This window comes from Polyodon spathula, chromosome 12 (assembly GCF_017654505.1).
Source record: "Polyodon spathula isolate WHYD16114869_AA chromosome 12, ASM1765450v1, whole genome shotgun sequence".
Taxonomy (NCBI): domain Eukaryota; kingdom Metazoa; phylum Chordata; class Actinopteri; order Acipenseriformes; family Polyodontidae; genus Polyodon; species Polyodon spathula.
In genome coordinates, this window is record NC_054545.1 from 36,404,094 (window position 1) to 36,426,474 (window position 22,381).

Here is a 22,381-nt window from a genome sequence, read left to right on the forward strand (position 1 = left end):
CACTAACAGTCTGGCACAAATAGCTGTTTACACTTATATTTGTATAAAAGTTTGTAATTATGGAGATCCTTAAACTTTGTTCTGTCTGGCTCAGCAATGGTTTGAAGTACCTCAGTGTAACCAGCAGATGGCGCTGACTTTGAAACTAATCTAATAGTCACTAACAGCAACACAAATATTGTCTATGGTTACAGGGGAGGAAAGGGTGGCGGTTTCTTCGTTTTCCTGTAGTCCCAGCTGAATGGACTGGTAAACATGTGTGAAAAGTATCTTTAAACTATCCCTGGGGGAGTGATATTCACCCTTTTAGTTTTTTTTTCTCTTATTTATTAATTAATTTTAAAAAAAAAAAAAAAAGTCAGATAATCATTATCAGTTTTTACTGCCTTTTCAACAAGATTTTTTTTTTCCTTTTATATTAATCAAAAAATATTAATTATATTAATTATTTTCCCAGCCTGAATGCTGAATTAGAACCAGAACAGTTTGCTCCCGATTCGTAAAAGTGCCGACACGGGCCCGTTAAAAAAAAAAAGCTGCTTTTTTTTTTTTTTTTTTTTTTTTAATATAAATTAAAAAAAAAAAAAAAAAAAAAAAAAAGTTTAACAAAAAAAAAAAAAAAACAACAGTACAGGCTTTTTTTTTTTTTTTTTTTTTTTTTTTAAAACACATTAAGATTTTCTGAAAGGAACAAACATTTGCAAAGATATAAAAGCAAACAAGAAACAACTTGCAGAGGAGCGGTTTCATGTCAGGTGGATACTATGAAAAGGATTTCATGCCTCTCTGAAAAACGTGCCCTTGCTTTTGCTTTAAAACAACGGCCCCGATACACCTGGTGCACTAGGACCCTGCATCCCTGTGCTGCAAACTCCCAGATAGGAAGGACAATACAATAGTAGAAGCAGGAATCTAGTGCAGGTCAGTTAATCCAGTCCTGACCCAGGGCAGGCTGCACTGACAGGAAGCGTCGCTCGAGTCTCAATATGAATTGATAAAAACCTGGGGTTTACGGGGTAGTGGAGGAACTCAAGTGATTAGGAGCTGAAGCAGCTGGGTTGCATGTTTGTATAGGGGGAGGAGGAGGAGGAGGGTTGGAGCGGCTCTTGTCCACTGTGCAGTAAGTGCGGCGGCAGATCTGTCTTCAATCAGACTGCCGTGTTGGGATATTGTGGAGGGTGTGAATCCTGGACTCTCTCTGTCCACCTCACTGAGCTGCATTTGAAGGAACCTTCTTCAGGCTGAAGTTGGACCAGTTCACCGCCACTTTCTGTCGCGTTTGTTTGGCAGAATCCAGGCAAAACCTAGCGAGACGGAAACGTAAAGAGGTCATGCTATGAGTGGATGAGGCTACTGATCAGTACTATCAAGTTTCAACATACAAGCACAAAATTAGTAAATTTTTAAAATTTCAATACATGTCTGACTTATTCATTTCAACCAGGACCAGCCCTGAGCTCCACTACTATGAAACCAGAAGCTACCTCTTAAAGTATTCCACCTCCCGGTCAATTTCATCCATTTCAGTCCCATCCAGATCTTTGGGGAGAAACACATCATCTGTGGGAAAAAAAAAAAGAGCGACACTCAGCTGACAATGGCAGGGATGGGGAAGGCTGAGCCCACAATCTATAGCTCAGACTCTGTTGCCATCTAGTGGTTGCCACCAGAATCGCAACCTGCAAACCCCCCCCCCCCCCCCCCCCCCCAAAAAAAAAAAAAAAAAAAAAAAAAAAAAACACTTCTGGAGAAAAATGCTTCCGAGGACTGGTGGGTTTGCGATCAGCAGCTGTTTCAGCAGAGTCTTTTTGTTGCAGAAGTTTCCAGGAAGGGTAATGTTTAACCTTTACTTGCAGATTGAGCTGCAGACATTCTTCTACAGACACCAGTATATGACAGTGATATGCAAGTACAAGCCTTGGAGAGACACATGCAGGTATAAGCCCTTATACCAGGGCACACAGTACACAGAATGGAGATCGTCTTACCGACGGAACTGCTGGACTTGTCTGTCTTGTTCTTGTTCTTTTTGCTCTTTCCCTTGGGCTGCTGGGAGCCTGTAGATGCAACGGTGTGGGCCCTCGCTTCAGGTTCAAGCTCCACTCTGGGGCCACTTTTTATATCCAGGGGCTCTCCGCTGTACCTCTCTAGCTGCCTGCAGCCGCCTGCGTCAATGGCCCCATTCTGGCCCTGCCTGTTCCCCTTGCTTTCTTCAGGCCTCTTGCCTTGGACCGCCTGGCCCTTGTGGGGCTCCACTGCCAAGGGCAGAGATTGGGCTGATTGTTTTGAGGTCGCTTTGGAGCTACTTCCGGACCCAGATACCCTGGCTTGCGTCTCATTTGTTTTCTGGGGTTCAGGCTTGGGGGTCTTGGACTGCTGCTGCTGCTGCTGCTTCTTGCCTTTCCTCTGCTTGCCATTGCCAGCTCCTGCAGCTGCTGTATCTTTGGGGTCTGGGCATTCCTCCTTGGTGGCGGTGCACGGTGGTGGTACCGGGGAAGTGCCGGTGTTGGAACTCCCATTCCTCTCAGACGAGCGCGCCCGGATCAGTTTAGAGAGGCTGGGCGTGGCGCTGGCTGCGAGGCTGTCAGCTGAGCCCAGCTCCTCCCTGCCGTTCACCAGGTGGTTCTTCAGACTGCCCAAGGTCAGCGGGGACAGGTCCAAGTCAATCTGCTGCAGCTCGGAGGTGCCGTTGAGGTGTGACAGCAGGCGGTTGCTCTCCAGGGTGGCGGCTTTCTTGGGGAAGTCATTGACGTCCAGGTTGAGGTCGTACATGCTGAAGGAGGCGCGGATCGAGTCCTTGATGGTGTTCTTGATCTCCTCCAGCCGGCTCGTCAGGAAGCTGTTCACCCGCTCCAGCTCCAGCTGAGGCCACTCCAGCAGCCGGCCGTTCTCCCCCGTCACAGCCCCCACTGCCTGCTGCCCTGGGGGAGAAGAGCACCGGTCAGGCCTCGGGGGCTCCATGCTGCACTGCTGAACCTTCTCCATCTCCTGGGGAAGAGAGCAGAGACAGGGACACACCTGTTTAACACCACACCAAGGTACAACACAACTATCAAATTGAACAGAAAAAAGGCTCTAGATGAAACATTTTCTACTGGAATCTATGAATGGGTGTTTTTAACTGATAATGTTATCATGTAACCAAGTGACAGCAGAAATTCTTGATCCCTTAATACTTTTTGTTAATAGTGGAAATACACAAAACTGTAAAGTATAATTTTGAAAATCCAAGAGGAAAGTCACAGGAAAGCTAAAAAATGTTGCACTTTTTAAACATGCATTTTATTTTTTTTAAACATGAATCAGTAGGGGGAACTGTTTCTATTGCTATTTGCGCACCTTCTTCTTCTGTTTGTGGCGGGCACGCTTGGCAGCTTTGGCGCTGTTGACAGGTTTGGGCTCGTTGCTGTTGATGAAGTCCAGCAGCTCGTTGACGTCTCTGTGGTCGATGGCACTGGGCTCGGCCGGGTCCGAGTCCAGCTGCTGTGGCACCTCCTCTTTGCGCCGGGTCAGTCGCGAGCGCAGCTTCTCTCGGATCTCTGCGTAGTTCCGGCTCGTTGGGGCGGCAGGGGGCTACAGAGACACCCCCCCACCCCCCCAAGAGGTGAGGCTATGGCATCTCAAATCAGCCTTATTACTTATGTAGTAGTAAGAGTACAGTTTAGGCAGTCTTTCGCATTCTATCAATGTTACTTAAGTCTTTTCTCTACAGAATTAAATGCTATACACATACAGTTTTAAATACAAATATTTATAAACAGTGACGGTGGGCTTTGTGTGACAGCTTTTGTGATTGGCTCCACATTTAGAAATTTGAAAGGACAGTAATACACGTAATTACCATCATCTCCTCCTCGCGATCCTAATGAAAATGAACGGATTTGCTGTAAAACAACACCCTGTCTTACCGCGTTGTGTCCGAAGAACTCGCAGTAGCAGCAGTCACAGTACTTCCCGTCCTTCTGATTGGTGGAGGACGATGCACAGGAGCTTCTCTCGGAGCTGCTGTCTTCGTCCTCGCAGAGTCCCTCCTCCAGCTCACAGGGTGGGTGGCAGGCAGTCCCATTCGCCGGCTTGTGCCCTTTGCATGCCTGGTCCCTGTAGAGAGGCATGCAGCCGTTATCGGGGAGGGGGGGGGAAAGGGGGTTCAGCAGCAAGTGTGTATTACTAATACTTCTGAGGTTTACTTTGGAATCAAGGATCTAGACCAGGGGTGACCAATGACGGTCCTGGAGGTAAAATGAGATAATTAAACTACTTCAGGGTCTGGATGAAGGACTCAGTGGTTAAATTCAACAATTTAGAACAGGGTTGGAACAAAGAGCAGGAGTGGAAGAGACAACTTTGGCCGTCCCTGACCTAGACTTACAGTATCTTCTTTTGAGCATTGTCCTTGCTCGCAGTAAATGAACAGAAATGATTGTACACAGACAGTTCAGAAATAATTGCCTTATTGTTGTGGATCCTCAAAAGCAACGATAAGCTGCAGACACCCAGTTTTAAATAGGAGTATTAAATACAAAATAATTCAAATACATCCACTGACCTGCAGCCTCCAGAGGGTAAATGTGCCATGCTGGGAGATGCGCCGGTCCCATTGCTGTGCGCATTGCAGGGATGACTGCACCCAGTAGGGGGTGCTGCCATTTTGGTGTGTGGTGTGTTGGCCTGTGGAACATGAGCGTTCTTGCACACCCCCGGCTTGTGTAAAGAGGCGGGACTGTCCGGCCCAGCCGCGGTCTTGGATACTGGCACGTGAAGGTTTGGTACCAGAGGTGAGAAAGGAGTATGTGTGGCCGACCCCGAGCCAGGCAAGGCCGCATGTACATGCTGGCTGGGCACCTGTTTGGGCGAGAGCAGAGAGGAATGCTGGGAAGAGAGCCCCGTGGGACTGTTGGGCGGCACTGCTAGGTCCGAGTGCTGATGGTGCTCTGCTGAGTGGAAAGCTTCGCCTGTGAGAGAAGAGCAACAGGTTAGATTAAAGACCAACTAACTGAATAGTGTATGTATATGTAGACAGATAAATATAGAGAGAGGAGAAACACCTAATACCCTACTGCTGCAAGCCATCTAGTGATCAATTGTCAATTCCTTTTGTGTTTAGATAACCATACATTAGAATAGATTATTAGTATATCAAAGTGTTTTGTTTTTATTGTTTGGTTTTTTTCAACACATGTTAAAAGCAGGTATCAAAGCAATTCAACAGGACCTACATCAACAGTATGTCAAATATAACATTATAGCAAATGTCAGTGCAGTTTTATCAAAAATTGGACAAGATAGCATCTGTATTATCAAACAAACGTACATGCAAAGCGTCACTAAGTTTGAAGAAAGCGGTTCTGAATATACAGCCTTCAGAAGCCTAACCTGCAAGGGGCCAGAACGCATAATAATAAAATAAGTAGGGCCCCCGATGGAAAACAACAGCAGCGCTATCCTGGATCAGCCAGGCTTGGCGAGTCACAGTTAAACCAGGCTCACCGGGAGGCGTGGGTCTCCGGCACATGGTCTTGAAGTGCTTGGGGGTGGTCTTGCACAGATCAGAGGAGGTAGAGAGGGGAGAGCCGGGAGCCGCCCCACTGGAATTCTGGGACGCTGGGTGACTATAAGGACAAACCTTGGTCCCAGCAGGCTTTGCGGCTTTGCCAGGAGCCTCATGAGAAGGCCTTTTTTCGTGGCAGTTTGGTCCCGCCGTACCGCCTGAAACACAAACACTGCAGTTTGAGACATCACAGACTGCATGGAAAGGGGCATTTTGACAGTGCTTAAATCCCCCCTCCCCATTCACACCACTGTGCTTCAAAGTCACCAACCTCCTCTTTATTCATGTCAACAGCATCACAAAGTGGCCAACACCACTGACCTCTACAACAGAGCCTGGACTGTTTATGATGTCCACATGAAACTAGCCGCTGCGCTCTCTACTCACCCTGCTGTGTGTGCGAGGCAGCCGTGTGGTTACAGTGCGCTCCCCCATTCGTGTGTGCAGAGTTCCACAGCCCCGAGAGCTTGTGGGCAGACAGGAAGGAGCTGGGGTCCCAGTCCACAGAGCTGCCGTGATCCGGATATCCGTTCCCACAGCTCTGTGTCTTACAGGAGGAGTGCGAATGGGACACCTGCACAGAAGGAGCAGGGAGCGGGTCAACAGCGGACCTTTGAACTGTGTGGAATGGGACTGCACTAGCACAGGTTTAGACAAAACTCAGATTAATGTGCAAGCAAATAAACCATGTGGAGCCATATTAACTGTGCAAATACAAAGTGTGTAAATCAGTCGATGCCCGAGATATGTGATGTAACACAGCAAAAATAGAAATACAAAGCTGTGTGCAAAAGGTGAATACAATATAACCATGTGGTATATAGTATATGGAAAAGTTAAGTAAAAGGTTCACACATACTGGATCACTGTATAAGAAACAAAATACAATTCAACAGCACACTGGAGTACATAGTATGGTACATGACTGCAGTGTTTTGGACAGGACTCTTGTTCATACTCACTGTGAGAGCCTGCTCCTGCGCTGCCCTTCTCTCCTCATCCTCCACACTCTTCCGGCAGCTCTGACAGATCCACAGGGGCACCTCTCCCAGCAGGCTTTGAGACAGTGACGGCATGGCATCCGGCACCTTCCTGCCTGCCTGCTCCTCTCCCATCAGGGCCTGCGAGAGCGACGGCACTATTCCAGAGCCAGGCAGCCCGTTAGCAGGGCTCGTGCCCCATTCCTTGCGCTCGCGGTGGCACAGCAGGCAGCAGGTGTGCATGGACTGGGCAGAGGCAGCGCCGACAGGCAGCGGCTGCAAAGGGACAGAACCAGACACAGTTTGAAACGTTCGCCATCTCAGCCAAGACAAATAAAACAAATTTGAATCCCTTTAGCACCCCCCAGTCCCCTAACAGCAGCAAAGCAGCAGGTAGACGCTGTCTTACTTAACTGGTGTGCAAAAAACAAAAAGAAATTCAACTGCGTTTGATACCAGCAAAGAAAAGAAAAAAAAACAAAACTATAAAACACGACTCAGACTCTTGCTTCCTATTAAGCAAACAACGAGTATTATGCAGAAGTATTCAAATTTACGTACAGTTAATGAGGACAGCAATGTAATTAGGCAGAATGGTTGGTATTTAGAGGTGTCGAACAGCAGCTGGGTGCAGAAGTAGCAAAAACAGCAAAATTCAGGTGGCTGTAAAAACAGGAAGTGTGATGCCTATCTTTAAAAAATGATTGTTAATTCCATATCGGCCTCTCAGTGTCATGGTTACAGAAGAGGTTGTGTTGGAAATATATTCTCATTTACAATCAAGCCCACATCTCACACTGACAAATGAACAGAACTTGTGAAGTAAGTTCTTGGTTGCCTGTGCAGTTCTGAGACTCGAGTGGAAGGCCTGGGCCCAGCGCAGTCTAGGTGTGATCAGCATCTGCGTAGATTCACGATGACAACAGGCTGTGGAGCCTAAACACTGCATTGGATTAGTTCACTCCACAATGCTGGTGAAAAAACTACTACTCAAGAACCACAGCTCTGTGTTCCTTGTTTAAAATCCCATCCAAATATTTGCTCAGCACTTACTGAATAAGTGCTCTTTCGATAGAATTCACCTCTAGAGGACTAGACAGCAAATCAAAAGGGATTAATTTTCAAAAATACAGCAAAAATACAAAATTGACTCATGCACTTTTGATGAAATCAACAGACAATGCTCAATGTTTATTTTCTGCAAACAAGGGTACTGCATACAAAGCACTAAACAACATTTACCAACACCACTTACTTATTCATTCAGTGCCTTGTGTCTTTCTGTATAAAGTTCTACTGAAAATTAGCTGTTGATAACTACAATAACATAATAATTAAATGTATTTCTGTTTAAAAACACAGATATATATAGTGCATCTAAATATTCAAATACCTCCAATATAACCATTGTGTGGGACTGATGATTTGCATTCAATTACAATCATTTTGATATTTCCTACAGAAAGTTAAATCTCTGATAGTATAATCAGCCTAACCCGATCAAAACATCATACGGTCTGTTGACTTCTCTCTTCAAAATGTCATAAGCTGCATTGTAAAACAAAATGTTGTGCATGTAAAACAATGTCATCCAAGCGGATGTTTTCAAAATGCCACAGTGCCTTCAATAACTCTGCCACGGCTTGTAACTAATATCCTATGAGCATGCAGATCCTAACTGGAAGTGCGGCACAACATCCCACAAGGGGGGGGTTATCAAGACAGCTTCTCAGCACTGGCTACTTCAAAGCCACAGCTTAGGGAAGATATCCAGCTGCCAGGCGAATATCACAATTAGTGTAACAAGAGGTCTTCCTTAAGCACCTGCAGGCCCTCATCTGCACCTCTATCAAGCAGGGCTTCCTAGCTCAGCATGGTGTTACTGGAGACCCCCTCCTCCCTGCCGCTGGCTGTATTCACAAACCAACTGTTTTCTGATTTTTGTGACGCCTGCAAGGCATCGGTCCCCAGAGCTGAATTTAGTCTCCTGTCTGGTTTGGAACTGGTCCCCATAGCAGAAAACAGCACATTTTAAGTTGCTCCCGTCCAATTTCTCAATTGAGTTTTCCAAGCAGGTATGAAAAAAAAAAAGAAAAAAAAAAAAAGTACCAAAAACCTTTAAGAACTTTCTCCAAACCTGTGCATGTCTGCAAACTGGAATCAGCATCGGAGGGTGAAGATACTCCCATAGTCTGTATTGTTTTCAGAAGTGAACCAGACTGAAACGTAGCTGATAAATCCACTGCTTGGGTGTATTTTGAAATCTGTTTTTTTTGTTTTTGTTTTACGAATGGTCTAGTATAAAGCCTGCCAGTGCCACAGTATCTTAAATGTTGCAGTCATTTTAAACACATTTTACCACCACAAATGTTGGTGCTTTTGATGACCTAAACAGCAGGAACTTTTTAAATGTATCTGTTCAATCTATTAACCACAAAAGGCCATGTGTAAAAACACAAGCCAAATTACAAGGAACTGTCCAGAAATCCTCGAAACAATGGATAACACTTAACAAAACAAAAAAAAAAAACATTATTGCTTCTCGTTACAGTACCTATCGATTCCTTCAGAAATAGAAGTTTTCTTAAAGCAACTCACTCAAAAAACAGCTAGATGTTTAAGACTGTCCCCTAAAACAAATATGACTGCAGATGGGATGGAAATGAGAATCCGATTGCATAGCAGTTTTATCCATTCCGGGTTTTATTATGAGCTTAATTAGCTACAGTATATAGGTAACAAGTGCAGGTGTGTCTCATTAAACTCTCGATGTATCCTTTCAACGCACTGGGCACACATACATAGCAGGAAATCGCATAAACTGTACTTACAGTACTTAAGTTTGTGAACCCCAATGATAATTATGGAAATCCCACTGCGTTACCATGATAGCATTCTTGAATCTTTTCTTAAATATCCAATAGGGTTTATATTAACCAATTCCACATCTGTTGAAACAAAATGATGTATGAATTAGACAAACAATGAGTAATTAAAATTCAGGGTATGTGAAAAAGTAAGTGAACCCCTGGTTTTACCAGCTCAATTAAGGGGATAATTAGAATCAGGTGTTTAAATAATTAGGTAGATCTTCAGGGGTGAGTTTGGGAGGCCCCATCCAATATAAAAATCAGAAACTGAGTTTGGTCTTCACCATACAGGTGTGTTGAAACATGTCATGCCACGATCAAGAAGAAATCTCTGAGGACCTCGGCAGAAACAGTTATTGATGCTCATCAGTCTAGAAAGGATGACAAAACCATTTCTAAGGATTTGGGGCTCCATCTCCATCTGTCTGACAGTGGACTGATCAGTCTACAAATGGAGAAAGTTCAAGACCAGTCACTCTACCCAGGAGCGGTCATCCTACCAAAATCTCTCCAAGAACAAACCGGAGAATCATCAAGGAAGTCACAAAGAACCCCAGAGTACCATCCAAGGATCTGCAGGCCACTCTTGCCTATCAGAAAAAGACTGAACAAGAATGGTGTTCATGGATGGACAGCCAGGAGGAAACCACTACTCTCTAAAAAGAACACCATTGCCCATCTGAAGTTCCCCAAAGGACACACAGATGATCCACAAGACAGACGAGTCAAAAGATAGAGCTTTTTTGCCTCAATGAGAAACATAATGTTTGGCGAAAACCAAATACTGCGTTCGAACAGAAGAACCTCATCCCAACCATCAAGCATGGTGGTGGAAGTGTGATGGTTTGGGGCTGCTTTGCTGCCTCAGGACCTGGACAGCTTGCCATCATTGACAAAACCACGAATTCTGCATTGTATCAGAAGATTCTAGAGCAGAATGTCACGCCATCCATCCGTGAGCTGAAGCTGGACCGATAGTGGGTCATGCAGCAAGACAACGATCCTAAACATACAAGCAGATTTACAAAAGAATGGCTGCAGAAGAAGAAATTCCCTGTTTTAGAATGACCTAGTCAAAGTCCGGACCTAAACCCCATCAAAACGTTGTGGCAGAACCTGACGCGCACTATCCATGCAAGGAAGCCCTCAAATGTCACAGAGTTGAAGCAGTTCCGTGTGGAGGAATGGGCCAAAATTCCTCAAAACCCATGTGAGAGACTGACCAACAGTTACAGAAAACATTTTGTTTTAGTTATTGCTGCTCAAGGGGGTGCCACCAGTTACTGAATCTAAAGGTTTACTTTTTCACACATGGATATTGAATGTTGAATCATTTGTGGATAAATGAATGTTGAAAAAGTATCATTTTTTGTCATTTGTTTAATCAGATTATCTTTATCTATATTAGGACTTGGATTAAGATCTAATAACATTTTAGGTTTGAAATATATGAAATTCCTAAGGGGTTCACAAACTTTCTCGGCACTGTATATACACTTAATACTAGTATCAAGGTCTTTATTCTTATATGGCTATACGGACAGAGTTATATTTATAGTGCGAATATAGACCAAGCAGTAAAATGCAGACCTGTCCTCATACTGTAATATGTTGGTAATTATGTTTTCCTTTTTTATTTATTTATTTTTTCAAATGCACAATTGACCTATTGATTCTCGCAGTCTGAACAGACTCAAACTCAACTCGAAAACCGGGATAACACTATTACAATTCAATATGTGCATATAAAAAACCTCCATGCTCTTGTGTGGCCTGTCTGTCTGTCTTACCCATCAACACCCACATCTCGCTGAGCACCGAACCCGAAAGCGCTGGTCCTTCTGCAGCGTACGAGCTAGTACTACAGCTGAGATAAATATTAAAAACTGCAAGCTCGTTTTTCAATAAGCACTGCACCTTAACACACATGAACAAAATCCATGCACCGCCAAATAAATCTGGAGCCGGATTATTGTATTATTTATATAATTAAATACATAGCTCACCTGCATTGTATTTGCATTGACAAAATGATACTTCTTTCCCCCCCACCACCCGACATGAACCCCTATATGATGTTCAATCCTCTGTAATAATGCGCCACACGACGACGTGTCTGACCCACCAGTGCCTTTAAACACGATATTATTGAATAGATAGTAAATATATTGCCTGATTCGTCTTGGGCTGCCGGTCCACTCCTACATCTCCGCCACTGCCAGCTGCATCGCCGGGAGAAAGGGTGCTAGACTTAGCGAGGCTCTCTTGCCCTGCTAGCGGCTCCTTGTTGACGGCTCCCACTTGCTTGTTTTTTTTCCTGGCCATACTCCAAGTCTCTCTGAAACCCTTCAGCCTAGTTTGTACCAGTTTATCCTTGGGAAAAAACACACACTTTCAGTTCTACCAGCCTTGCCTGGCTTCTCGGGGTAAGACACAACAGTCAATATGGCGGAGTCCTGGCAAAACCCGAGAGTTCAGAGGTCATCTGAGTGCTGGCAAAACGGCGTCAGTTCGCTTTTCTGGGAGGAGAAGTCGAGAAGCCGCCATCATTAGTTGTGGCACAGGGGTTGTCCTAAGGAGGGGGCGTGGTTCCACCAGCGATTAACTTTAGCGCAACGTGAATATGTGTGTGGCCAGGTCTTCCGAAGAAAATGATGCACTGTACTTTCGCTGTATTATCGTGCGGTGCGGGTGATAGTTACCCGCCTATTAATGTGTTTGTTATTACAAGTTAATGGCGTCTCTAGCTGAAGTAAAGTTATTGTGCGAGAGACGTTAATCTATAAAACAGATGCGAGAAAATAAAAGCATTCTAATTCTAACTGGAGTGGTTGTTAAAATACTGCATGCTACCTCTTTTTGTAATCAGAGTTGCAGCTGTGGCAGTGTGGTGTGTATTCCTGCACCGCACTGATGTTACATTACCGATTTCATACAGGTGTGCCAGAGTTCTGTGCCAGCCGAAGTGCGTGTCTGTGACGTCACCGCCCGGTCACTGTTTGAAAAGGCGTGAACCTAAAATGCAATCGGGGCAGAGGAGAGCAAAGAGCAGAAACGATATGGTTTTTTTTTTTCTTAAAGGGATACGGATTTCAAAACGTTGAGAGAGCGCGATCGAAGTGGAACCGGAAGAAGAGAACGAGAAATTACACATGTAAGATAAAAAATTAATTGAATTATATAGCCGTTTTGTATATAGGCACTCATCGGAACATAGTGGGGATGGTATACTTAAGAATTCTCAGGTGACAGGAACTGAACCCTTTAAAAGAGGATTTTTTTAAGCGATTTGCATAACTGGAGTGTTGCTACAAAAGAAAGAACTGGCGAGGAAACTGGATACAGAAGACGCAAGCTGTGAAACCCCTTTCATTGATTTACTCTTCAAACGCTGCAGGTGAACGCGGCAAACTAAGTGCGTTTTTTGACTTAACGAGACTTGGGTGTAGAAATACAAAACACCACCAAAGTTATGTACAACTTTTTATAGGTTACAGATCACCGGAGTCCGAAAACGATTCGGGAACAAGACTGAAAGACAAGAACAAAAACAAAACTCGCGAGAAAATACAACGTTCTACTTTACTCGCGGAAAGCAAGTCACCTAGCTACAGTGGAGAGACAAGACAAAGTACAGATAAACTAGTCCTTTTAAACAGTTGCAGAAAACAATTAACATTAAGAGAATAACAAAGAAGGAGGTAACAAAACACGGAACAGCTTTATAAAGAAGCACTGGATGTGAACTAGTAAGAAATGGATCTAAACGGCCAGATACAAAAACAGTAAAAAAGCTGAGTAACAGTTCGGAAGGACGCACGTAACTTTGTTTTGTCACAGACTCTGTGAGGAATGCTGCCCGCTGTAATGAGGAGATGGCTCTACAGACCGAAGGTATGATACTAGAATTCAATTAACTGCTGTGACGGTGGGGGTATTTGTAGAGGTGTCCCTCATTATCGCGCTCAGTCGCCACACAGTTCATGTGGAGAATGCGTTAATTGAAAAAAAAAAAAAAAAAAAAAAACACTATCCTATTGTAGGTAGTCAAATTGTACTTAAGAGTTACTCCACTTTCCCGTTATACCTACCTGAATAAAACCGAGACCCTTCAGGGCCCAACACTGCAGTCTTGAAACTCCAATGTTGTGCTTGGTTGTATGACTCTTTGTTTGGAGAGAACCAGTTTGGATGAACCCAGACACACAGTTGTTTGGAGAGACCTTTCCTGTCAGTTCCAAACTGACAGGAAAGGTGGTTTCATGCATACTTGGAATCAAGAGTAGCGGGTTTTGAGATTTAGATTTTTTTTAATTAAGATTTTTTTCAAAGAAAGTCATTGTACATTCCAACATATTTCCCGAACACAATTGGGATACTACTGGGCCTGCTTGCCTTCCTGCCCTCTAACCTGAAACCATGCTGCCACCCAGTCTAACCAGCTCCTATAAGGGAGTAATAACCCCACGAAACCATGCTGCCACCTAGTCTAATCAGCTCCTATAAGGGAGTAATCCCCAAGGCTTGAAGTCCTTTCAATCCCTCTCGCTAGCAGACACAGCATTCTCTCAGTTCCAATAGTGTTTTGTAGTTGATCTTTATTTTCCAGCTGTTGTTATTGTCAGTGCAGCAGAGGAACTAAACTTAAAAATAAAGGGAGTCATTGTGAAAAAAGACTGGAAAACACAAAAGATCAACAGCAAAGCACCAGGGACAATGCGATGCCAGTAAGAGGTAACAGCATGTTTTTGCTTATTACTCCTCTGTGGTCACGGGGGCTACCTGTCTGTGGCCTCATGTTTTGTAGATAACGACACAAGCACTAGAGTGGGAAAGAAACAATCCCCTTAAACATGCTTCTTTGATCTCAGAACCGCAGGGATAGGGCAACACCTGTGTAATCATATTCCAACCCAGCCGGTCCAATGACTGCTGATGAAAACAAAGAGATGCCCGCACGTCGAGGATGAGTCTGAGCTTGTTCAGCATGACAGAATGAGCTCTTGCAAACACAACACATCCTTTGATGGTGAGACAGTCTCTCTTTCGCACTCTGTTAAAGTTACTGTTATGACTAATGAAGTACAAGTCAAGCGAAGGAAAGGTGCTCCATTTTACTATGTCCCTGTCTGCTGACGCCTGATTGAAAATCCTGCGATGGTAAAATTAATGTTGAAATTTCCTTGCAAGTTATTCCTTTGGCAAACTTTGGATGCCTTTAAAAAAAACAAAAACAAAAAAATAAATAAAAAAAAATGCTTTTAGAAAACTATCAGTCAATCTTTATTTTATATAGTGCCTTAGTGGACCACCATCACAAAGTGCTTTCAACTAGGAGTTCACATCCTGGATGTGAATGATTTGACAACATGGGAGGATCTTTTATCCTGACTGATTGCATGGCGGTTTCCAGGTAAAATGAACTTTTCTGCTTGTTTTGCCCCCGAAGAAGTCGGACCAGCGGCCACTGGCTCAGTTCTACCATGCGGACGAGGAGGTGACGAGGGTCACAGCGGAGCTGAACAGAGTGGACCTCAGGAAGAGCCTGCAGAAATACCTGGTGCTGCTCAACCAGCTGAGAGTCAGTCAGGTAAGCAACTGCACACCTGTCAGAGTTCTGGATGAACACCTGGGAAGAAGCACCACTGACAAGCACCTCTATCCATGCTATAGTGATGGAGGATAACAGGGGCTATAATATATATATATATCTATATATATATATATATATATATATAATAAAATCTTCAAATCAATAGTGGACTTTGTGCAGGTGATTTCAGTTAAAGGCATCACAGTAATGTGTGTCTATATAATTCCAAACCGCCAGTCTAGATGCAAGGCTTAATAAACATGGAATCTGTCAGTAAGCCAACAGATAAAGTGAAAATGGAGTTGCCAGCAGTGGCAGTACCAAAAATCTAATCTAAAAAAAGCTTGGAATGCAAAATCCATCGTTTACCCTGGATACTCACTTTTAAGGGTAAATTGATGTAGAAGTCAGATAAATCAAGGAATTTGCATTCGATTTGAGAAACGTTTTGGTTTATCTCGGTGCCCCGGATGATATCATAGATGGCCAGGTGTTAGTTGTTGTTTGTTGGTACTTTTATGTTGAAATACACAGTCTTGTGGCTTCGTGTGAAGTGGTCTCTTATTGTATTGAGAGTGCCTGTGTGTGGTTTTGCATGCAAGCAAATCGGATACATAGAACGAATAGTAAAGTTGTTGGTTTTGTTTTGTTTGTGAATGATAAGGTATTATTTGTGTTGAAACGCTTAACAAATAACAATCCTGCAATTCCAATAATCCCCTAATACGTGATGCTTGTGGCCCCCCTCTAGGACCGCATGTTGAGGACTATCGAGCTAGTGATGGAGGAATGTATCCCAGCTGAGAGGCAGAGCCGCGATTATCACATCAAGTTTCCAGATGAGATCCTTCACAACAACCTGGGGGTGCAGCTGTGGTTCGCTGCCGAGGTGAGGGGCCGCAAGGGCTGGGCAAAACATGCCTCTTCACTGCAACCTTTTAGAACAAAACTCCGGTTTTGACCGTATACTAGACCTGACCAAAATCTGTAAACAAAAATAGTTCTAAGCAGTCAGTCAAAGAAGCATATTAAAAACAGAAAATGGTCTGTTACCGCAACGTCCCCTTGTGTTCGCAGTGCTTGTCTGCGGGCTCTTTCCTGGAGGTGCGGGAGTCGGAGGGTGTTCTACTACGCCCCCTAGCTGAGGATCTGCTGCACTGCCTGGAGGTGTTGAGGCTGCTGCTGAGGGAGCACAGCCTGAGTGACTCCCACAGCTACCCGACACTGGTCAGGACGGCCCTGCTCCAGTATGACCGCGTCTTCTCCGAGTTTGAACTCAGGTACTACATAGCCCATCTCCCCTTTTAAGAAGGGAAATACAAATCATTGCAATAACAAAGCATACGTGGAGCAGTTTTTTTTTAATTTTCTTTATTCATTTTACATTTCATCAAGGATGAATTAACTGTAAAACAGATCAGTGTTTTTGTTTTTCATGCCTTTGTAAAATCCTTTTCCCTGCTAAAAGTTAATTGGGCCCTTACTGCCCAAGTCAGCACCAATTTCCAGCTTTGACTCACCTGCATGTTCTCCTAATAGTTCCACACCCTGTGGATGGGGTTTTGCCTGGGGAGAAGCTCTTTCTCAGGTTTATTACACGCTTTTTTCATGCCTGTGCCTGCAATCGTGAATGATTTGTTTGTTTCTATTGGTATGGAACATATAATGTGTCACACAGACTTTTTTTATTAATCGTGGGGAGAAAAAAAAAAACCTGCCTGGCGGACACAAAGATTTGGTGGTACTGTAAAGGTCTAAACTAGGAATGTGTTTTTGTGTTTCCCAGTTACATTTCCATGGTGATCCCTGTGAAGTCAGCAGAGGAGATGCAGAGGCAGCAGGAGATTGTGGTCTTGTTCTGTGAGACTGTGGACAGGTGAGGGGCTGGCTGGCTGGTTCGATATGCTTGTTGAGTTTGCACCAATGCAAGAACTAAAAAAAAAACCATGCCATTCTTTAAATCACTAAATCATCTCCCAGACATTTTTCATATTGTTACACACAAAAATCCACTTCAGGTGTGGGATTATCAAGTTGGTGCACACATTGAATTATATCGGGCATGATAATTAGATCCAGTGCTATTTAGATCAATCAAATGGACCCCAACGTATAAGTTAAAGTGTACAGTTGATCTCTTTTTGTTGAACCCTTTTTTTGATTGGGAAGAAGATTGCAAAGTGTTGACAGAGCATCACCAAAGTGCTCAGGAGACTCCACACTCCTTGGGCCACTAAACCTTAGGGATTGTTTATCAATGAAATCAGGTTTAAGTTCTTTAACACTGTTTTTTTTTTTTTTATAACTGTTTACGAGAGGGTTTGTTAGTTGATTTTAAAGCAGTTTACTTAAATGACTGTTTGTACAACTGTTGAAAAAACATTCATGTATTTATTTTTGAATGGAGCCCCATAGTTAATTATGAAAGCTTGGAATGGAACAGTTCTCTTCATCCAAGGAGTTCTCACATACTTACTCCTGGACTTTTTAATTATCAGTCTGCCCTTGAAGCGCACACCCAAGGTATATGTGCAGCACGCCAGTGTTATGCAGTGCGTTGCCTGTCAATCTGATCTGCTCCCCACCTCTCTGGCTACAGAGCGCTCAAGCTGGGATACCTGTCACAGGAGCTGATTGATGGCTGTGACCCATTGCTGATGTTCACAATCCCTCGACTCGCTATCATCTGGTAAGTCTGCCGGTCCTCACTGTCCACCTGCTTTCTCATCTGGCTGCAGTTGAATTATCATTGTATATAGAAGATGGTGCATCTGAACCCAGTTGATTATAACTTAAGTAGCATATTTTACACTTGGCCTTGGGGTATTCTTTATTGAGCACTCAGACTGGAGATCGATAACACAGTTGAGTCTTGTATATAATATAAGAGGCTAGATTTTCAGGGTGGTGCCAAATACATATGGCTTCGGTTTTTTAGTGTTTACCCCAATTCTTCTACTCTCTTTTAAGAATTTAATTCATACCTTTCGTGCACCTCAATCACAATTGAGAAATGTGCTCTTAGTAAAATTGGTTACAGGTTTTCTTTTCTTTCTGTGAAACAACTAAATGGGCTTTTTAAAAATATTAAGTCTGACTTTTTCATTTAAAAGCAGAAGTGACTCCTCTTTATTAATGCAAGTACAGCCACATATAATATTGTAATAAAGTATGACCAGCATTAAATACTTTATTATTCATCTATAGCTTTAATAAAGATTAGACACTTATTAACATGATCTTGTTTGTTGTACGTTCTGCTCGTTAATGAAAAATTGAGGCTTGGCCAATTTAAAAGCCAATTTAGTTTTTACAGAACAAAAATTTTAAATCAATTTTACTGTCCACACGTTTGTCAGTTGTGTAGGAGATACACGAATGGCTTGCCAGGTATCAACTGTATTCTTCAAGGAGAGTAGAAAAGTCTGTGAGAAAACACTGAAATCTGAAGCCCTAAATATACAGTAGCTTCAACTGAACTGAGGTTTAATTTTAACATTCTTCTAATTGCTGTGTTTTCCTGAATGAAGCGGGCTGCTCATCTTCCCAGACGGTCCCCTGAATCTCCAGCACGGGCCCGAGAACATGTCTGGTCTATTCAGGCCCTTCTACACTCTACTGCAGAAAATCAGGTAGGAGTGTGTGGTCAGAATGTTTCCCTTGCTTCGATGCGCTCAGACAAAAACAAAACAAATATCCAATGCATTTTAATTCTGTCCCTGTTGATTTCAATCTGTTTCATTGCCTCCCTGTTCAGGGATCTGCTGTGCATCCTCACTGACGAGGAGCTCGACACTCTGGAGATGAACCTGTGCACAGCAGAGTCTGGTGGCTTCCTCTGCCAACAGGAGCGCCCGCTCCCCTCTACTGGCAGTGGAGGGAGCCCTTACCCCAACAAGCTCCCTCCTGCTGATTATGACCCAGGCGAGCCTGGGAAGCTGGAGGCTCACTGGGCACACGGGGCCCCTGAGCCACTGCGGGACCTTTATACCGCCTCCTCTACTGCAGCTACAGCTTCCTCCTCCTCCTCCTCCTCCTCCTCCTCCTCCTCACAGCACAGAGAGGGTGCTGGTTTCTCTCTCATTTATCCCACCCATGAGGCAGCCCCGGAACATGTTATCCCACAAAACAGCCATCCGCACCCAGCTGCCCCTGGCGGGTGGGATCGGGGATTCTCTGGAAGCCCTTTTCCATGTCAGAGCTCAGTATTGCACCAGTCAGGGTGCCAACAGCTGCAAGCAACAATAGAGCATGGGCATCCTGCTAAGGACTGTCGCACTGCAATGGGCACTGGGGAGAGGATCAGGAGTGTCAGTGAATTACCCAGATCAGACTGGGACAGATACTATCGTTATTGCTCCACTGTTTACAGTAGAGCTCCTGCCAGGACAGGAGCAGAAGGCAGGGAGAGAGACAGCACGCCCCTTATGATGACACACAGCGGGGTTCCTGGACAGCCGCTTCAAACTGCAGAGCCCGGATATCCATGCAGAGACAGCAGCAGGTAATGAGACCAATCCACATGTCTGCAACAGTGCATGCAATGTTTAAGGTGGATCAAAATGAGTGTTAGGCAGACTTGAGGAAATTTAAAGATCTAGCAAGTCTGAGCTGAGAGCTGGCCATTGTGATTAGAGCCAGCGACTTAGAGGAAGTCTGTCTTAGTGGTTAATGGGGGAGGACTGAGGGGCAGCTGTTAGAGGTACTGTGTGGCACATTGGTAAAAGCTTAAGGACTGGGAGGTAGTGTACCCTAATTGCTGATTCCCCCACCCCAGGATGCGGAGTGCGCAGGAAAGCTATCACGACCTTGCTAAGATCAGACGTGCTGTTGAGGGAGCCCGGCTGCGGGCACGATACCCTAGCAGCAGGGACATGATCCACAGGCTCTTCGTGTGCATCTCAGGTAATGGGTGTCTGCAGGCTTCTGGGCAACAGAACTTGGCTGGATTTGGCTGTTAAAAACGTAAGTATTACATTTCTCTCTCTCTCCTGCAGGGGTCGCAGACCCGCTTCAGACAAACTTTGCCAGCGACATGCGGACAATTTTGAAGTCTGTGTTCGAGGTGACTGCGTCCAGCGCTGACAATGCTGAGACCGATTGTGAGTGTGACTGTCTGGTGTTCAAAGCTATATCAAAAAGTAGTGCATTATTGTCTTGTTAGTGAGCCTGAGTGTACCTATTGCAGTGGTGTGGTTTAACAGGCACGCATTGCTTCTTCTCTCGCAGCCGCAGTGGAGCTGGAGGAGGACAGCTCCGTTTCCAGGCAGCAGGAGTGCGAGTTGTGCGAGGAGCTCGAGGACAGCAATGCTGCAGGTAATCGACGAGGCGACTCGTTTTAAACCAGCCTGTGGGAATAGCTGGTGGTTGCATTTACTCTGGAGCAAACAGGCAGTGTGTTTCGACAATCCATTTTTTTCTGTCAAACTATAACGCTATAATTGCTTGGGTTGTTCTGTTCCAATATGCCCAGGGGATAACTGGAGACTTGGGATTTGGTTGTTGTTGCGTTGACTGACACATCAAACTCCATCTCCACTGTCTGGATCTGAATACTCCGAAGGGTTTTATTATTTGCTGCAGGCAGAGAATAGTTCAGTGGGGTTGTTGTAATTTGTATTCCCGCCCTCCCTGGCCTCTCCAGGAGAATGGGGAGATGAGTCTAGTCGTGCATTTTGTATGCCTTGAGTTGTAGGTCCTCCAGTGTGGGTGCCAGATGAAGCCTGCAATCGCTGCTCAGCCTGCGAGACTCTGTTCACCCTCCTGCGGAGACGACACCACTGCAGGAGCTGCGGCAAGGTAGGCTGGCACGCACACACCAAGAGGCTGTGAATACAGTGAGTGCTGGGACAAACTTGGGTTTCTCATGTTCTAATATTCTTTCAAAATGTTAATGAATATTCAAATATTTCATTTTGGATTATCTGAAAAACAAACGTACAATCAGTAAAAAGTACCCTATCAAATTAGCTATTACAGAGGCAGCAGAAAAAAAATATGTTCTGCACAGTAGAACGTGTGTTATTTACTTCAGACCTCACTGCATTTATGCATTTCTTTCTCTTGCATGAGATCTTTGTATAAGTTCCATTGAGAATTCAAACAGGGTGCTATTCCAGCATTAAAAGCAAAACTCTCCATTATATCTACAGTGGAAAGCAATGGTCTGCTAGACACCCCTGACATCTTAAGACCTCAACTGAAGGGAAGGGCTTCTGGTGTAGTTCCACACGTCTTTCTCTCTCGTGTTTCAGATCTTCTGTGCCCGCTGTTCACCCCATGAGACCCCTATCCCTCGCTTCGGACAGTTGAGAGCAGTCCGGGTCTGCAGCCACTGCTTTACGTCCCACATCGGCAGGGAAACCACGCAGCTTTAATGAAGAAAAGAAAGCAAATGTTCTGATAAACCAAACCATTTAAACTGGGTTTAAACACAAACAATACTGAAGCAGTCCGCTGCTGAAATCCAAGCCTGTTTTTACTGGCTTTATTTTTTTTTTTGTTTACACTGAAAATGAAAATACTCGTGTAAAATAAAAGAACATATATTGTAAGTACTGCTACTGTAGAAACCTTTTGTCGTTGATGTTGTTTAAATGTTGAACACTAGTGGGCAGGTCAGAGTGCTATACTGTATCTGCTTTCTTCTGCAGCAAGCTTTTCACAAGCATCAGGCAATTCAACACAAACAGTATGACATAAATAGAGAAGGGGCGAAGTGGCACAGTGGGATAATTCACAGGCAAGTGTCAGTTGGTGGCCTGGGTTCAAATCCCAGTGAAAAGAGATCTGGTGGTTGTAGTATTGTCCACTGCACAACTGTCTGTGATTGAGGGGGCGTTCAGGCCAGGAATACGGTGTGCTTGCAGAGACCAGTAGCCACTGTCTGTAACCTTTCACAAAATAAAAATGCAGTAAATCCATTGCTTCCATTATTTTCAAGAACCCAGCAATACTGAACCACAAACTCATTAACACTGAATACTGCAATAGAACACACTCATTAACATTGAACAGTGCAACAGAACACGCCTATTAACATTGCACAGTGTAATAGAACACACTCATTAACACTGAACAGTGTAATATAACACGTGACAGTTCGGCCTGTTGTCTTCTGTGACATGTTCCTCACAACTGTTGATGGGGAAGCCCAGGTGAACATTTTTAAATGAACGTTGCCTCCGCTGTAATGCACCCAGCCCAAGAGCAACGGGAAACAGAAAACAAGCAGAATGTTTAATGCAAGGAGATGATTCACCTACTGCGTGTGAAACACTGAGGACTTGCGCATCTAAAGCGCTTTTCTTCAAACATTCGAGAACCGAAGGCTATGCTGTACTGAAACACTGAGAACCAGCACGCTGCACAGCACACGACTCCTTGGCTG

At 44.3% G+C, this 22,381-nt stretch overlaps 2 protein-coding genes across 10 annotated transcripts; one reads left to right on the forward strand and one right to left on the reverse strand.

Annotated features, from left to right (window-relative positions):
- Positions 1 to 691: 691 nt before the first annotated feature.
- On the reverse strand, positions 692 to 11,852 carry LOC121324590 (protein FAM193B-like). 4 transcript variants are annotated; one of them, XM_041266654.1, is made up of 10 exons: positions 11,571 to 11,852; positions 6,511 to 6,804; positions 5,936 to 6,122; positions 5,488 to 5,706; positions 4,547 to 4,952; positions 3,909 to 4,098; positions 3,340 to 3,573; positions 1,989 to 2,988; positions 1,485 to 1,557; positions 692 to 1,304 (listed from the first exon to the last, which is right to left on the reverse strand). In XM_041266654.1, exons 1-10 carry the CDS (start codon positions 11,721 to 11,723, stop codon positions 1,208 to 1,210), a joined length of 2,853 nt encoding a protein of 950 aa, XP_041122588.1. In that variant the 5' UTR covers positions 11,724 to 11,852; the 3' UTR covers positions 692 to 1,207. The 4 variants fall into 4 exon arrangements, with proteins under 4 accessions (XP_041122588.1, XP_041122587.1, XP_041122591.1 ...); XM_041266653.1 differs by having other exon boundaries at positions 1,485 to 1,560; XM_041266657.1 differs by lacking the exon at positions 11,571 to 11,852 and adding an exon at positions 9,360 to 9,377 and having other exon boundaries at positions 693 to 1,304; positions 1,485 to 1,560.
- A 489-nt stretch (positions 11,853 to 12,341) lies between these two features.
- On the forward strand, positions 12,342 to 21,545 carry LOC121324558 (lateral signaling target protein 2 homolog). Of its 6 annotated transcripts, XM_041266600.1 has the most exons (14): positions 12,391 to 13,292; positions 14,270 to 14,427; positions 14,848 to 14,988; positions 15,743 to 15,880; positions 16,069 to 16,271; positions 16,778 to 16,867; positions 17,591 to 17,680; positions 18,522 to 18,623; positions 18,749 to 19,495; positions 19,769 to 19,896; positions 19,989 to 20,093; positions 20,221 to 20,307; positions 20,681 to 20,790; positions 21,246 to 21,545. In XM_041266600.1, the coding sequence occupies exons 2-14, from the start codon at positions 14,425 to 14,427 to the stop codon at positions 21,366 to 21,368; spliced, it is 2,067 nt and encodes a 688-aa protein (XP_041122534.1). In that variant the 5' UTR covers positions 12,391 to 13,292; positions 14,270 to 14,424; the 3' UTR covers positions 21,369 to 21,545. The 6 variants fall into 6 exon arrangements, with proteins under 6 accessions (XP_041122536.1, XP_041122537.1, XP_041122534.1 ...); XM_041266602.1 differs by lacking the exon at positions 14,270 to 14,427 and having other exon boundaries at positions 12,342 to 13,292; positions 20,681 to 20,828; positions 21,246 to 21,334; XM_041266603.1 differs by lacking the exons at positions 14,270 to 14,427; positions 21,246 to 21,545 and adding an exon at positions 21,144 to 21,235 and having other exon boundaries at positions 12,342 to 13,292; positions 20,681 to 20,828.
- Positions 21,546 to 22,381: the final 836 nt, after the last annotated feature.

Bases quoted from the DNA above. Each gene is read 5' to 3' on its own strand.
- LOC121324590 (XM_041266653.1), bottom strand. From the start codon at position 11,723: ATGGCCAGGAAAAAAAACAAGCAAGTGGGAGCCGTCAACAAGGAGCCG. The intron at 4,953-5,487 runs GTGAGCCTGGTT...CTTCTCTCACAG, and splicing joins CCGGAGACCCACGCCTCCCG to GCGAAGCTTTCCACTCAGCA. The intron at 4,099-4,546 runs GTCAGTGGATGT...GCCTCTCTACAG, and splicing joins TTACCCTCTGGAGGCTGCAG to GGACCAGGCATGCAAAGGGC.
- LOC121324558 (XM_041266598.1), top strand. From the start codon at position 13,251: ATGCTGCCCGCTGTAATGAGGAGATGGCTCTACAGACCGAAG. The intron at 16,272-16,777 runs GTACTACATAGC...TGTGTTTCCCAG, and splicing joins TTCTCCGAGTTTGAACTCAG to TTACATTTCCATGGTGATCC. The intron at 19,897-19,988 runs GTAATGGGTGTC...TCTCTCCTGCAG, and splicing joins GCTCTTCGTGTGCATCTCAG to GGGTCGCAGACCCGCTTCAG.